Raw genomic sequence first — 16,080 nt, 5'->3', positions numbered from 1 at the left:
ACTTTTGTTTCTTCTTATCGCTCGATCGAATTACAAGCATTGACTATTACCTCTTTATTTTAGTGGGCTGGAGCTGAAGTTATGGGCCGAAACCCATCTTAAGGCCCAAACACTATATATATTGAGCTGGTGGCTGTGGTCCAAAGTCAGCAGCTAGAACAGCGACTCTGCAGCTGCTCTCTTCACCCGCTGCTTCCATCCTCGTTCCCCGATATGGAAAACTGATATACCTGTCTCTGCTCACGGTGTTTCTGCTCCTGTACTTCTGCAACTAAAGTCTTCACTCTTTTACTTGTGTATTGGAGTTTCATCTTCGCCGACACATGACTTCACTCTATTCCACTGCATATTTCTCCAGAATCGAACCCGTGATCCAATGCTTCGAGACTTTAAGGTTATTATATCCTCTCACTCTCTGGTTGGTTTTGTCTTGCTCACGTTGTTTTAACCTTCTTCGTAATCTTTTTCTTTCTTCCCAAGACGTTTGGCCGCTGTGTACCACATTCATCTAGTCAAGTAGGATTTAGTTTCATCGTATGGTTTGTCAACACAAAACCCTCCTACTCTGCCTGAACATAATAGCTTATGGGATTCCATGGCTCTTTCCTTTGACATCTTTGGTAGAGCATTTTCTGTGTCTGAGTTTTTGTTATCATATCATCCCGTGACAATTACTAATTCAATTTCTTATTCCCCTGTAAAGGATCTCTGCCAGGCTGATTCAAAGCCATTTACCACTCAGTGGATGACTCTATTTCCAACCAGTGATGTACTCAAAACAAGGTGGGAAATTTTACATACAACATCTTTTTGTCACCATATCGATATATATTTTTTTGTCTCCTTAAGTTTCTGAGATCATTAACAGGAAATTTGAAGCTACTCTATTGACCTGCTTGCTTTTTGATCCTCATTTGAAGGTGGTTACTCTTGTCCATTTTAAAGTCATTGAGGCTCATATTTCGATTCTGTTCTCCAATTTCACCTTCTCAATATCTTTTATTGTTAAGGAAATATATATATATAGATATTTTTCTAGCTCAACTTCCTGAATGCTGAATCCTGATAATACTTTTTTTGTTTTATTTTGCAACGTCTAGGTATGGATTGTGTCTGCGTCAGCTCTTGCCAGTTGCCATGGATGGGCCTTCATCTATTTTCCTTTATGTGGCAGACTATAAGAAATCCACCAAATATGTATCTTTTATGCCCCTCTCCAATTCCCTTGGTCTAATACTGATGCAACTCCACACAGGTACTTCAACGATATAAACTTTCTTACCCTTTATCTTCTTAGTTGGCTATTTATATATGGTTTTCGTGCAGGTCCTCCTATTGCTTCCCTAAGTCGACGAATTTATATATGCGACAAATTAGATTAAATCCTTAACAGCTCTTGATTAAGATTTACCACCTTTATGTAAGTGTATCGCGAAAGCTTCATGAATACGTGTGTTGTGTGTAGACGCAGCTCTGTTTATCTGATGTTATTTTTTTGGGTTAAAATTTGCAACTACTTGGGATCTTGTATGAGATTTTCATGCGTTCTTTAATGTTTTGATACAAGTAACTGAAATTTCATAGATACTTTAGTGAATTACAAAAAGAATTGAGGATTTTGTTAATGGAGCTCCTCCCTCTCACCTGAATTAATCCACAAACTCGATAATCCTCTCCTAATTCTCTTAGACATCTTATATAGATGGAGGCTGTGAGAACTCCTAAACAAACCATAGTTACTTGACACTACCCACACCAAAAACCATGGTTAATGTATCATGTTTGTTATCATTTTCAGTTACTCGAGAATGCCAGGAGAATTGTTGCCAAAAGTTATATTGTCTCTCCATGCCAGGATTAATGAGGGGTTTCCTTTAAAAAATGATAAAACTGGTGTGCTTGCCTGCTTGGATGTTAATTTAGTATTTAATTAACATCCAATCCAGATATTGTGCAAAGAAGTTGTGGCTCTCAGTTACCCGACCTTAGTGCCAGCATATTGGGAACGGGTCTCTGTCCTCGTGTATGAAATTTTGCAGTCTGCTGCTGTTGAAGTTCCTCCAACGACATGGAAGGCTTCAGTTAGAGAGTCTATTAGATATATTGGGGATAAAATCCTACAGCTGCAATTAAGGTAGGATATCAAATAACCGTGTTCTATATATTCGATATTGAAAACATCTTCTATATTCCCTAGCTTCTTTACCATAAGAACTTACACAGGATTGTATGTAAGTTTTGGATTGATGCCTGGATTTAAGGGAACAGAAGATCGTCAGTAGGATAAATTAATGGATACACTTATAAGGTCAATAAATAATCTCATCTGTGCAATCATATGGATTTAAGAATGCCCAAGAGCCATCTGAGATGTGAGCAAGGTCTGAGGCTACTGGTAAACATAAGTTCTGGTTTTACACCATGGTTCTGCAGTGGTGAGTTTAAAATTACACTCGGAAACAAAGTAGAGGGAAAAAAGTATGGTTCTTGTGAAATCCAAGTATAAAATTTCATAATTGCATTAAATACCAAATTCTGTAAGATTATCATACAAACTATCAATTTTATAATATTCTCCACCACCCCATACTCTGTTTTTTTCTGACTTCTCACCCCGAATTCAATTAATTCTTTATTAAAGGGATTCACCGCCGTCTTCAACTGCCACATCATAACCGGTATTAACTCCCAGCCCTCACCTCATATCTGACGAGTGACGAGCATCTCTTTATTCACCACCAATTCTTCTCAGACTTCATTCAAGCTTTTCTCTTCGACTAAACTGAGGCTTCACTCCCCATTCGGTCAATCGAACGAACCACCACCACTTCCTTTGGTAACTTGGCTCTTCTCCTTCTCTCTCTTAATCTGAATCTTCTGGAATTTAGTTTATCCCCCATTTTTGTGCGATTTTCTTTGCTATAGTCTTCTCCATGAGCTCTGCCACGTCTTTTCCGTGACCACAGTCACGTCTCTTGCTCGGCTGCTCCCTTTTTCTTTAGGTGAGCTTCTTCTTCTTTTCCATCTTCAGTTTGTGCCCTCTAGTTCATTGAATCATCACTTTGGCTTTAGCTTTGGATATTTGGGCTCTTTGAATCTTCACTTAGGTTTTTAACCTTAGCTTACGAAGCTCTTGAATCATCAACCTCCGCTTTTTTCGGACTTGGTTTGTTTGATTCTTCACCTCTACTTCGGTCTTCTAACCTTGGCTTCTCCTTCTTGTTTCAGCTGAAAAACCACTCATTTTCTCCACCTCAACAAGCATCTTCACCAAGACGCATCAAACAAGAACAGAAATTGTCTTCAACAAGATATCATCTTCACACCGTTGTCTCCATTGCTCTTTTCCAGAAGATCTCTCTTTTGTCAGGGTTGGATCCTCATGGTCTCTTTCTCACCAAGCTTCAGGTCCGCACCTCTCTTCTTTTCTTCATTTTCTTTTTGCCGCCATTTCTTACGGCTCCCTTCTTTCTTTGATGGCTTTCTCCATCTTTCTTTCTTGCCGTCTTCTTCTTACGGCCAGTCTCTTCTCTCTTCTTCCTCCACCTCAGAGGTAACTTTCATGGACTGTTTTCAGTCCACAACATCTTCTCCCTCTCACAGCCTCACCTTACTTCTTCTTGATGTAGGCTTCTGGATCATATAGCTTGCTACCATGTTGGAATCTTCACTTCTAATCTCTTATGGTTAGATACTTAGATCTCTTTTAGATTTTCTATCTCTCATACATATTTGGTTTCTTTGTTCTAGAGAGACACGAGAACTGCTTTCCTCCAAACACTACATTGTTAATCTTTAGATCACTTGGATGATTCTTACACAACACACATACATATAGTGGTTTATCTCCGTGCTACTCTTAACACCTTACCATTAAATCCTTAATCATGAGAGTCTTACACAACCCATACTCCCAAATATTAGGTTCACTTCTCCAAATATTACGCTTACACAACCCATACTCCCAAATATTAGGTTTGGAGAACACTCAGCTAGACGACACTAACTGACACATTACGCTTACAACTCTAGTTTAGCTTAGTTTTCTTTGAACAAGACAAAGACTTCTTAATTTGGGCCTTAACTCATCTGCAGCCCATTACAACCTTATTACAAAACACAAGCCCAACTTCCTTGTTGACTTGTGTCCTCTTCTTCTTTGTCATTCATTAACTTCTTCTTCTACGCTTGAAGCTCTTCTTTAATTGTTTCTTCACTGATTTCTTTTTGTTGTTGGCTTGTTGCAGGTTCAATCAAGGAACCAATTCCAACAAGAAGAACCAAACAAAATTTCAAGTTTGGCTGCTTACTTAATGAAACGTTATTATTGCAAGGCTAAGGCTAACGCTAATGAAGTCCGCTCAAAAACTTTTGCTACTTTACGGCAGCTCCGACAACCGTCACGGCCGTTATATCTCGACACACGTATTGATGCTCGCATCATTAAAACTGGCTTCGACACAGATACTTGTCGCTCCAATTTCATCGTCGAGAACCTTCTTAGGAGAGGTCAAGTCTCTGCTGCACGCAACCTGTACGACGAAATGCCTCACAAGAACACTGTCTCCACCAATACCATGATTTCTGGGTACATCAAGACGGGTGATCTTTCCAGCGCCCGAGACCTATTTGACGCAATGCCCCATAGAACTGTTGTGACGTGGACTATCTTGATGGGGTGGTACGCCCGGAACGATCACTTTCATGAAGCTTTCAAGCTCTTCCGTCAGATGTGCAGCTCTTGTACTCTGCCTGATTACGTGACCTTTACCACTCTTTTACCTGCCTGCACTGATGCTGTTCCCCAGGATGTGGTGGGTCAAGTTCATGCTTTTGCAATCAAGTTAGGCTTTGATACGAACCTCTTTCTCACTGTCTGCAATGTTCTGATTAAGTCTTACTGTGAGATAGGGCGACTCGATTTGGCCTATCTGGTGTTCGAGGAGATTCTTGACAAGGACTCTGTCACGTTCAACACCCTTATTACAGGGTATGAGAAGCATGGTTTGTACATGGAGGCCATTCATCTCTTTCTTCAAATGCGGCAGTCTGGTCACAAGCCTTCAGATTTTACATTTTCTGGGGTTCTCAAGGCAGTTGTTGGGCTTCACGATTTTCCTCTCGGTCAGCAACTCCATGGCCTGTCACTTACTACTGGTTTTTCCAGGGATGCCTCTGTTGGGAATCAAATTCTTGATTTCTACTCCAAACATGATTGTGTTCTTGAAACTTGGAATTTTTTTAATGAAATGCCTGAGTTTGACTTTGTTTCTTACAATGTGGTCATCTCATGCTATTCACAGGCTGAGAAATACGACAAATCCTTGACATTGTTCAGAGGAATGCAGTGCATGGGGTTTGACCGCAGAAACTTCCCTTTCGCGACGGTGCTGAGCATTGCAGCTAACCTGTCATCCTTGCAGATGGGCCGACAAGTTCACTGCCAGGCCATTCTGGCAACGGCTGATTCAATCCTTCATGTCGGGAATTCTTTAGTAGATATGTACGCAAGATGTGAAATGTTCAAGGAAGCTGAATTCATCTTCAAGAGTTTATCACAACAGAGCACTGTTTCCTGGACTGCCTTGATCTCAGGTCTCGTACATACAGGGCTTCATGAAGCTGGCCTTAAGTTGTTCACCAAGATGCGAGGAGCTAATTTACGAGCAGACCAATCAACTTTTGCTACTGTGTTAAAAGCTTGCGCTAGTTTCGCTTCTTTGTTGCTGGGGAAACAACTCCACGGATTCATAATCAGGTCAGGGAACTTGGAAAATGTGTTCTCCGGAAGTGGTTTGGTTGATATGTACGCCAAATGTGGTTCTATCAAAGATGCAGTTCAAGTATTCGCAGAGATGCCTGATAGAAATGCAGTTTCCTGGAATGCTTTGATTTCAGCATACGCTGATAACGGAGATGGAGAAGCAGCAATTGGTGCGTTCACAACGATGATGCAATCAGGTCTCCAGCCAGATTCAGTCAGCATCTTAGGCGTCTTGACTGCATGTAGTCACTGTGGACTTGTTGAACAAGGAACAGAATATTTTCAGGCAATGTCTACGATCTATGGGATAACTCCAACAAGGAAACATTATGCATGCATGTTGGATTTGCTTGGCAGAAACGGAAGATTTACTGAAGCAGAGAAGTTGATGGACGAAATGCCCTTTGAGGCAGATGAAATTATGTGGTCGTCAGTGCTGAACTCATGTCGGATTCACAAGAATCACAGCCTTGCTGAGAGAGCAGCAGAGAAGCTCTTCAGTATGGAGAAGCTTAGGGACGCTGCTGCTTATGTAAGCATGTCCAACATCTATGCAGCAGCTGGGAAATGGGAAAGCGTTAGGCATGTGAAGAAGGCAATGCGCGAACGCGGAATAAAAAAGGTTCCGGCTTATAGCTGGGTTGAAGTGAATCACAAGATTCACCTGTTCTCATCGAATGACCATACACACCCAAAAGGTGATGAGATAGTGAGGAAGATCAATGAATTGACAGCTGAAATTGAGAGAGAAGGGTACAAACCTGACACAAGTTCCGTAGTACAAGACATAGATGAGCAGATGAAGATTGAGTCTCTTAAGTACCACAGTGAACGTTTAGCTGTCGCATTTGCTCTGATCAGTACACCAGAAGGGTGTCCGATTGTTGTAATGAAAAACTTGAGGGCCTGCAGGGATTGCCATGCTGCAATAAAACTTATATCGAAGATTGTAAAGAGGGAGATAACTGTAAGGGATTCAAGCAGATTCCATCACTTTAGTAAGGGGGTCTGTTCTTGTGGTGATTACTGGTGACCCGCTATACATAGAACCAAGATCTAGAGTAGTTTCTGCATCATTCATTTTTTATTTCGTTAAAATTGGGGTTGAGATTCTGTAATTGAGAAGTTGCAAATGCTTGCGTATCGTTGACATCAATATTTTAGGTTGAAATTCATCAAAAGAGATATGAACAAGAAAAAAAGGTGTTAAAGCTTCGAGTCTCTGAACTTGAAAATAAGCTTGAAGTCATTACTCAAGAGTCAAGACTTGGATAGTGCTGAGTCCGCGATTGAAAGTAAGAATTCTGACATGATGCTATTACAGAGTAGCTTGAAAGAGCTTGAGGAGTTTAGAGAAATGAACGAGGTATTGGAACTCTTTAGTCTTCTTCATTGTTTTAATTTTGCTTCTCTCTGTTGAAAACGTATTTTCACTATTTAGTTCAATAAATTTATTTAAGTAGATGGAGGGGCTTACATTCCAATTTCATGTTTTAAAGACATTGACAGAAAAAAATGAGCAAACAGCTGCCATTTTGAAGATGCAAGGAGCCCAACTTTCTGAGCTAGAATACTTTATAAGGAAGAACAAGTTCTAAGGAAAAGATACTATAATACAATAGAAGGTGACATGATTCTCAAGTATGTACAATAAGATTCATAGGCGTGTTTTCTTGAAATTTATAATGTTTTTGATGTTTTTTAAAATTGAATTGTATATATGAAAGGGAAGATTAGAGTTTACTGTCGTATAAGACCTCTAAATGAAAAAGAGAGTTCAGAGTGGGAAAAACAAATGCTCGCAACTGTGGATGAGTTTACAGTTGAACATCCATGGAAAGATGACAAAAGAAAGCAACACATATATGATCGCGTATTTGACATGCGTGCTACTCAAGATGATATATTTGAAGACACAAAGGTATATTGATATGTTACTCTGCTCTTTTACCATGGATTTTAAGCTATTTTGTTGTGGTTACTAATATCGTTTCTCTTTAACAGTATTTGGTACAGTCCGCTGTAGATGGTATAACGTCTGCATCTTTGCATATGGTCAAAGTGGTTCCGGAAAAACTTTCACAATATATGGGCATGAGAACAATCCTGGACTCACACCTCAAGCGATAAAGGAACTGTTCAATATATTAAAGCGAGATAGTAACAGATTTTCATTTTCTCAAGGTAATTTGTTATCCTAATATATAATGCAATGAAAGATTTATGCATCTAATGACTATAATAACTTATGCAGGTTTATTTGGTGGAATTTATCAAGACACACTTGTAGACCTTTTGTTACCAAAAAGTGCAAGACGCTTGAAATTAGAGATTAAAAAGGATTCAAAGGTATTGTGATATATATCTACTTTAACTACTTTGTAGACACAAGTATTATATCATGCATAAAATATTTCCTCAGGGTATGGTCTTTGTAGAGAATGTGACAACTATACCTATAACCACTTTGGAGGAGCTGCAAATGATTATTGAACGGGGATCAGAACGACGCCATGTTTCTGGAACAAGTCTGAATGCAGGAAACTCAAGGTCTCACTTAGTACTTTCGATTGTTATCGAAAGCATTGATCTTCAAACACAGTCTGCTGCACGGTGAGAAAATTCACTAGTTGTTTCATTATTTACTCATAGCCATAATCATTTTTCACAGAATCTTGTAGTAAAATTAGGGATTTCAAGTAAATAGGAGTTTCCTTAGAATTTCATGTTTAAACTACTGTATATAAAAGAAGTCTGGAAACCAAAAGTCCAACCTAAACTGAACTTGTTTTTGTGGAAGCTTGTTTTCGGGAGGGCTCTCGGTTGGGTCAAATCTGTCGAGGAGAGAAATCTTGGGAGTTGCAGGCTGCATAAGGTGAGGTGCCCCTGAAGATGAGCTTCATTGTATGCTAAATTGCAGGTTTGCAAAAGAAGTCTGGAGACATGCACCATTCCCATCACAGCCAAACAGCTCTGTCCTATCCTCCCCGCAGCTTCTTCTTGAGTTTTTGGGCAGCCTAGTGTGTCTCCCCCCGACGGGACTCTCTCTTAACCCACTGACGCCTTGGATCCTCTGGAGTCTCTGGCTGGCCAGGAATCAACTCTTGTTCCAAGATCGATACTTCTCTGAATCAGAGGTACTGACCAAGGCAATTGCAGATGCAAAACAATGGCAGGAAGCTCAGCAGTGTACTTTCAAACAAAACCCGCCTGTTCCCTTAGGCAGACCTGATGTCCAGGTTCCTGCTTCAATTCAAAACAATAACAGCGTGAACGTAATGGACCCCCTCTATACAGTCTCACAAAAATGGTGATGGCAATTCGGGTTTTGCTAACATTTATGTGGGAAAGATATGATACCTTCAAAGTTCAAACTGTAAGATAGTTGGATAATATTTTCCTTGTTTTGGTTTATTGTTTGTTAATGTAAGTTTCCTTAAATGAACTCAAGTCAATAATCATCGAGCTTGAAGTGCTCAATGAACTTTCCCATTTAGAGGTAATGAAGTTTTATAATATGTGCGATGTACAGGAGTAGAGACCAAATGAATCTCCTGTCGTAAGCTGCTATAGTGTACACATCTGAGTTTGAAAGATTCGTCACATTTATCAGGTACCATCTTTTTTTCTATGGGCATGGTCGTGGGTAGATATATGTTCTTTCTAATGTAGGTTGCTACTGATGTTCTGGATAACACAACATTGGGGAAAATTTCACTTTTGGAACATTTCTCTAAGAATTAAGGACGATTACGTTTATGTCTATTTTTTAGGTTTGTTCTCCATTGTTTTCCTTGTCTCCTAATCTATTTTTGATCTGTTAAGACTGTTGCTGGCATGCAAAGGCATCCCCGTTAATCTTAAGACAAATTTAATACAGTATTAGACATTCTTTCTAATTCATTGTTTGTATTATTTTATTTTCAGTTTTATTCGGTTTTGTTTAATTTTTTTTATCCACAGTTCCAACATTACTTAGGTTGGACGTCATTAGGCATGCTTTATCACTATTGAAGAACATTAACATTTTACTTTGTGTTTTTCCAGCGATGTATTTGCCAATTCCCCCTTCTTCACTTCAGCAGATACAGCTGGAATATTGGGCTCAAGGTTAGCTTCCATCATTCACAAGATTCTAACTTCAGTTCACAATTTCTAGCTCTAAGAGTTTGTACTTCTTAGGGACAATGAGGAGTATAAGGAGATAATTGTCCAAGCTGGGAGAACCTATGAGGTAATATGTTCTCCTCAGATGCTTTTGTGTATTAATTAAAATGAAAGTTTTGCTTTCTTCTTTACACTAGTTCCATCTGGAATTGCTGTGTTCTAAAAGTGTAAGTGGTGTTAACAACAGTAGTGTGTGTGGCATTCAAATTTTCTGGTGGCAAAGAAAAAAAAATCAATGCATATGACAAGTAATTGTGTTCGAGTCTGGTGTGAGTTTTGATGTTTTGTTCTTGTTGTTTCTCTAGGCCTCATTGATGGTGGAATCCGAAAATCATATATTGCTTGGGATTTCTCCTTGATGTAAGGCAAGATAAGTATGGTATTGATGTTTGAACCCGTGATATGATTCCCCAATTTGTAAACCTTAAATCATTTGATTGCTTTTTCTTGCTCAGTTTTGCTTCCCTCGTCTGATTTTTTCTGGAATCACGGATGTCTTGTTTGTTCTTTTACGATATATGATAATTGTTTTGGATTGCATGTTGAGAAAGTCACACTGTCTCTACAAGAAAGTTGTGAGTCTGGTCATTAGTTTCCATACGGTAGTTATACTTTGCAATATCCATTCGATTTCTCACTCTATAAGATATCTATTCAGTCAAGTGAATTTCTGAGGGCTTGATAATGAATTTTTCTTATTTCAACTGATCTTACCTTACCGTCGGTTTGAAGCTGAGCAGGTGAGAGTGCCCATGTGCATTTTGTGGGGAAGCTTTTGGGGTACTTTTGTTATTGTTGTTGCTGTGTTCTCTAAGGTAATTGTGTTGGGGAACCTCTGTGGTTAATTTTTGCAGGGCAACTTCTCTACCCTAATGGCTGGAAACTACAAACTTGTTTGGGATAATTCATATTCAACTTTCTTCAAAAAGGTAGGGTGATATAAACATCTTGCGGCTGACAAAAGTAAATTTAGTATCCTTTGTCATTCCATTTTTCCATTGCTTTCATTAATGTGAATATCTTATTCATCTGGGTCTTTTCTTTCCGCTGTCAAAGACTCTTCGATATAAAGTGGATTGCATACCACCAGTAATGGAGCCGGAGCCCTCAAACTGAAAGTGAAAGATGAAGGTGGATTTTACTCATGTCTCATCATTTCTTTGTACAAGGATAAAACCATAAACCCTTTGTTGGGAGACATAATTAGAACTTCATACACATTTGCTGCCAGGAACATACTATAGTTTGTTTGTATTCTTTTCTCTCTCTCGATGCTCCCTCTCTCTTATACTTCGTCTCTCTTTTAAAGCAAGGAATTTCTTGATCTGTACCATTTGGATTGTTGTATTCACTACGTTCTAGGGAGAATCCACGTCTGGGCTTTCCAAGTCACATTACAGAAAGAGAAAAGTCCACGATGATTTGAAGAAACTTCACAAGACAACGACGGAGATTGTGATTTTATTGTTGGAAGGAGACGTAAGAGAACGGATCACGGTGGTCATATTTCTAACCATTAGAGAAGAAGACCTTCCATTCATGCGACGACAAAGAAACAACAAAGGTTTCGTGGCTGAAAGCTGACTAGGCCCAAGGTGATGTTTGATAGTTCATCTATCGTGAGGCACATGAAATATTTTCCAGAAAGAGTAGAGATGGGTAGACATACCAAGTACTTGATCTATATGTATTTTGAATTATTTTTTCATACCTTAGAGGTAATTTTGGATTTTATATGACAAATAAACGATGAAGACGAGTATCTACCTTGGTCTTATTTAAAGTAGAAAAAGAGTGCTTGCCTATTATGGCAGAAGATTGAGGTTGCATATGAGTAGAACGATTATAAAACATGTAGATCTTTCCACTTGGTTCCAGCTGCAACTGAAACCAGACTCTAATTCTTTAAAAAATCTTCAACTTTAATTCTTTTACAGCTTCTTAACTGCCATATGAAAGGTACAGGTAAACTCACAAAACTTCATTACCTTATCATATATATTCAATGAAGAGGTACATCGCAGACATTCACATAGATACTTGGAATATAATTGTCATGATATTATCGTTTTCGAGCTCTTTGTGTGAAATTTATTCTTTTTGGCTTGATTGATGAACAAGAAAGTTTTCAACACTAGTGAGTCACCAAATAAACGCTGAAGATGGGTGTCTTCTTATTTAAAGTAGACAATGAGTGTTTGCTTATTATGACAGAAGATTCAGGTTTGCATTTGAGTAGAACAGTTGTAAAACATGCAGATCTTTCCACTTGGTTCTAGCTGCAAACGAAACCAGACTCTTAATTCTTAAGCTTCAGCGTTAACTCTTTGACAGCCTTCTTAACTGCCATATGAGAGTTCTGCTTTAGGTAAACCCACAAAACTTCATTACCTTGTCATATAGATTTATTGAAGAGATACATCGTAGACATTCACATAGATATTTGGAGTATAATTATCATATTATCGTTTTCGAGCTCTTTGTCTGAACTTTATTCTTTTTGGCTTGATTGATGAACAAATTTTTTTTCAACACTAGTGAGTCACCAAATAAACGATGAAGATGAGTATCTACCTTGGTCTTATTTAAAGTAGACTATGAGTTTTTGCTTATTATGGCAGAAGATTCAGGTTTGCATAAGAGTAGATTAGTTGTTAAACATGTAGATCTTTCTACTTGTTCCAGCTACAACCGAAACCATATACTTATTCTTTGAAAGCTTTAAGGTTAATTATTTGACAACCTTCTTAATTAGCTGACCTATGAAAGGTGCTGCTTCACGTAAACACACAAAACTTCATTACCTTGTCTAATAGATTCAATGAAGAGGTTCAACGTAGACATTTACTTAGATATTTGAAGTATAATTGTCATGATGTTGCATCATTACAATGATGATGATGCTGAATTGCTGATGATGTAAACTGTGTAGGAAAATATATATCAAACCAGTATTAAAAATGATATTGCATCATTTTTGAGCTCTTTATCTGAGCTTTCTTCTTTTTGGCTTAATTGATGAACAAGAAAATTTTCAACGCTAGTGAGTCACCAAGAGTCTTTAAAAGCAAATGTAAATGAGCCATTCTGAAGTTTCAGTTGAAGAAAGTTCTATGTATGGGTGTTGTTGTTGATAACCTTTTCGTGAAAGAGAAGCAGCTTTTCCAGAATATACATATGAGTGTTAACTTCCTCGTCTCACTTTTGAAGAAGAATTGGCAAAACGTAAGGTTGTATCTTATCCCTATGATTGAGCCTAATTAATCTCCCTCTAATAATTATCTGTATAATATCCTCATTGATTTGAATCACTATTGGACGTAAGGTGTTTGTACTTGAAGAGCACCATGGGACCACAACAAAGAATCTTTTGAGCTCTTTCTTCTCCTACTCCTTACATCTTAGGATTTTGCTTTGTCCAAAACTCTAAACGACTACCAAGTACTTACTAGGGTTTTAAAGACACATCAAATATAATTTAAATAAAGTATGAACACGCGAAGGAGCATACATACAAATATAATAGAGGTGAGGCAAATAGTCGAGAAAGAGACTAGTAGACAATCCCTATTAATAAAAAAGACTGAATAACAAAGCTCTGCTACTATTTTGTGGACGACAGAAACAAGAAGTAGAGCAATATTTACTAAACCAAAATTGATTAAGCCGATTATTTAGCAACAAATGGACCTCGTTAATTAAAACAGATAAGGTCAAATTCTAATTTGATCCACAAAACTTATGGGGTTATTCATTTACTAAACATTATGTGCTTAATTAGAATATACTATTCACTGTTCATTGCTTTAGGATTACTGTTCATTGTTTTACTATTCACTGTTTACGAATTAGGGATTAGACCGTTGCAAAATGTTGATTTTTTTTTTTTTTGCTAAATGGTAAATATTTCATTGAAAATGAAAATAGTTTAGGTTACAATCAAAAGATTAGAAACCTATACACATGGTTCCATGGCAAAAAAGATAAAAACATGGAAGCATAAGACGGTAATTAAACCAAAATTTTGGTCCATTTGCTCAACCAAGCAATGAAGCTATGGTAACAAGATGAAGCGATGACGTTTTTTGTTGTCCTCCCCAGATGAGTTGCAGAAGAAGTAGGGCAATTGCAAATTGTAAACACCTTGATACGACAAAAATTTGTTGTAGAAGCCTTTCGCAGGAGGTCCGAGATCGAGCCGTCAACGGTGAGAACTCCAAATCATCGATCACATACTCTCTCTGCGTCATGTGAGATTAATTCTTTGTTTCGATCCATGAGCTTTCTCAGAAACGGAACCTCACAAGCCAAGTTAAGCAAGTGGTGCAAGCTCCCTCTACCAAGTTCATTCCCCAAAGTCAGCAGAGCAAAATAACACATTTTACAACCACACCAAAAGCCATTAGCCCTACTAGCTCCTCTACAGCACAAGAAGACGCAAGCAAGAGGCGAGAACGCAAAGCAACACAATCTTCAAACAAAAGCAGAACAACAGGGAGCCACAACAAAGAACATGCCTTGAACTAAACCAAAGGATTGAAATACAAACAGAGTTCTCAAAAGGAGAGGGGAGCTAGCTACCACCGGAAACTAAACCCTCAACTTATCAAACACCGTTGCAGCTACAGAATGGAGCCATTACGCATCTGATTCGACGAAGGAGCTTGACCAGCCACAAGAAAACACGCTCTTAATAATTCTGCCATTGTCCTCAAGCAGAAGGTGCCAACAGAGACATGATTCTCCTAAAATGTCAAGGCTCAACGAAGAAAATGACGCAAAAAGCATCCAAATGAGACCAAGCTCTGAAACCTATGCGAAGGAGTGCTAGAAAGGAGAGGCTGAGGCATCAGTGACTCAAAAGATCGGTGGACAACACCAACCTAGGATGGCAAACCATCCAAAGAGTCAAAGAAAGCTTCTCGATTCAAACTCCGACACACGAAATCGACACGCACGGAGTGGACAGAGGCTTCAAGCGTGTGGGAGTAAGCTGTCCTCAAGGCGAACAACCCGACACAGAGAAACCCAAAACTCCGGCAGACACGGGCCAATACGCGGCGGTTAGACCAAGAGAGATCTTGGAAAAAATGAGTCTGGGCAAAGAAGAGAAGCGACACTACGGCAAAACCAGAGATAGCTTGCTCGACAGCCAGAAACACCAGGAAGAAGGCGAACTAGAATAGATCTACAAACGGAAGCTTGCTCCGCCGCTTGAAATGCGAGACGCTAGGACCGAAAAATTGAGCCTCCACCTATATCCAACACCGTCTACAAGTAAAGGAGGAAGAGGTCGTGAGATTTCAGTCACCGAGAACGGTCGCGCACGGCGGACCTTCAACACTCGCCACGAGAAACAGAACCGAAACAATCCTTTGAAGTCTTCAAGTGCAAGGGTGGAAACTAGACAATAGTAACCAAGAGCCCTCTCACAGTGCCGGTCGAAACCAGACACCGGAGAGGCAAAACACACGGAGAAGGATTTGAGGCAGAAAAGATCTTCGGGAGAAAAGAAATTGGGGGCGCGTGGGGGGCGCGTTTTAGTTGTTTGATCGAAACGGTACCCGAATGAAGAAAAAAAAAGGCAAAATGTTGATTTGCGGTTCTATGACGAGGGAAATATAAGTGTGACTCAATTTTCACGGTTTACTATTCACGTTTTAAGAATTACTATTCACATATAGGGTCTACTGTTCACGTTTGAAGAATTACTGTTCACGGTAAAAATTACTGTTCACGATTAAAGAATTACTGTTCACATATATAGTTTAGAGTATTAAGAATTACTGTTCATTTAGGGGTTACTGTTCATTTAGGGGTTACTTTTCATTTAGGGTTTAGGGGTTACTGTTCATTTAGGGTTTAGGGTTTAGGGTTCAGGGGTTACTGTTCATTTAGGGTTTAGAGTCTAGGGGTTACTGTTCATTTAGGGTTTAGGGTTTAGGGTTTAGGGTTTAGGGTTTAGGGTTTAGGGTTTAGGGTTTAGGGTTTAGGGTTTAGGGTTTAGGGTTTAGGGTTTAGGGTTTAGGGTTTAGGGTTTAGGGTTTAGGGTTTAGGGTTTAGGGTTTAGGGTTTAGGGTTTAGGGTTTAGGGTTTAGGGTTTAGGGTTTAGGGTTTAGGGTTTAGGGTTTAGGGTTTAGGGTTTAGGT

The 16,080-nt window shown here is 39.0% G+C and overlaps 1 protein-coding gene, 1 long non-coding RNA gene and 3 pseudogenes across 8 annotated transcripts; 4 read left to right on the top strand and 1 right to left on the bottom strand.

Annotated features, from left to right (window-relative positions):
- The first annotated feature begins 114 nt into the window (after positions 1-114).
- Positions 115-2,210, top strand: LOC111830561. Of its 3 annotated transcripts, none has more exons than XR_002833972.1 (6): positions 115-394; positions 481-620; positions 704-783; positions 869-920; positions 1,101-1,255; positions 1,327-1,587. It is a non-coding gene; the product is annotated as an uncharacterized LOC111830561 (long non-coding RNA). The 3 variants fall into 3 exon arrangements; XR_002833971.1 differs by lacking the exon at positions 481-620 and adding an exon at positions 1,799-2,210 and having other exon boundaries at positions 121-394; positions 1,327-1,420; XR_002833970.1 differs by lacking the exon at positions 481-620 and having other exon boundaries at positions 124-394.
- A 1,992-nt stretch (positions 2,211-4,202) lies between these two features.
- On the top strand, positions 4,203-7,591 carry LOC17886038 (putative pentatricopeptide repeat-containing protein At2g01510). Of its 5 annotated transcripts, XM_023782370.1 has the most exons (5): positions 4,203-4,814; positions 4,912-5,124; positions 5,304-7,130; positions 7,264-7,389; positions 7,492-7,581. In XM_023782370.1, the coding sequence occupies exons 1-3, from the start codon at positions 4,314-4,316 to the stop codon at positions 6,795-6,797; spliced, it is 2,208 nt and encodes a 735-aa protein (XP_023638138.1). In that variant the 5' UTR covers positions 4,203-4,313; the 3' UTR covers positions 6,798-7,130; positions 7,264-7,389; positions 7,492-7,581. The 5 variants fall into 5 exon arrangements, with proteins under 5 accessions (XP_023638138.1, XP_023638136.1, XP_023638137.1 ...); XM_023782368.1 differs by having other exon boundaries at positions 4,203-7,130; positions 7,497-7,591; XM_023782369.1 differs by having other exon boundaries at positions 4,203-7,130; positions 7,264-7,405; positions 7,497-7,586.
- Positions 7,485-9,209, top strand: LOC111830475 (annotated as a pseudogene).
- A 79-nt stretch (positions 9,210-9,288) lies between these two features.
- On the top strand, positions 9,289-11,264 carry LOC111830425 (annotated as a pseudogene).
- Positions 11,265-13,830: 2,566 nt separating this feature from the next.
- LOC17886754 lies at positions 13,831-15,186 on the bottom strand (annotated as a pseudogene).
- Between the last annotated feature and the right edge of the window lie 894 nt (positions 15,187-16,080).

The sequence above is a fragment of the Capsella rubella genome, unplaced genomic scaffold (assembly GCF_000375325.1).
Source record: "Capsella rubella cultivar Monte Gargano unplaced genomic scaffold, Caprub1_0 scaffold_5, whole genome shotgun sequence".
In the NCBI taxonomy this organism is placed as follows: domain Eukaryota; kingdom Viridiplantae; phylum Streptophyta; class Magnoliopsida; order Brassicales; family Brassicaceae; genus Capsella; species Capsella rubella.
Note: the sequence above shows the minus strand (reverse complement) of the source record. Positions and strands in the feature narration are given on the sequence as shown.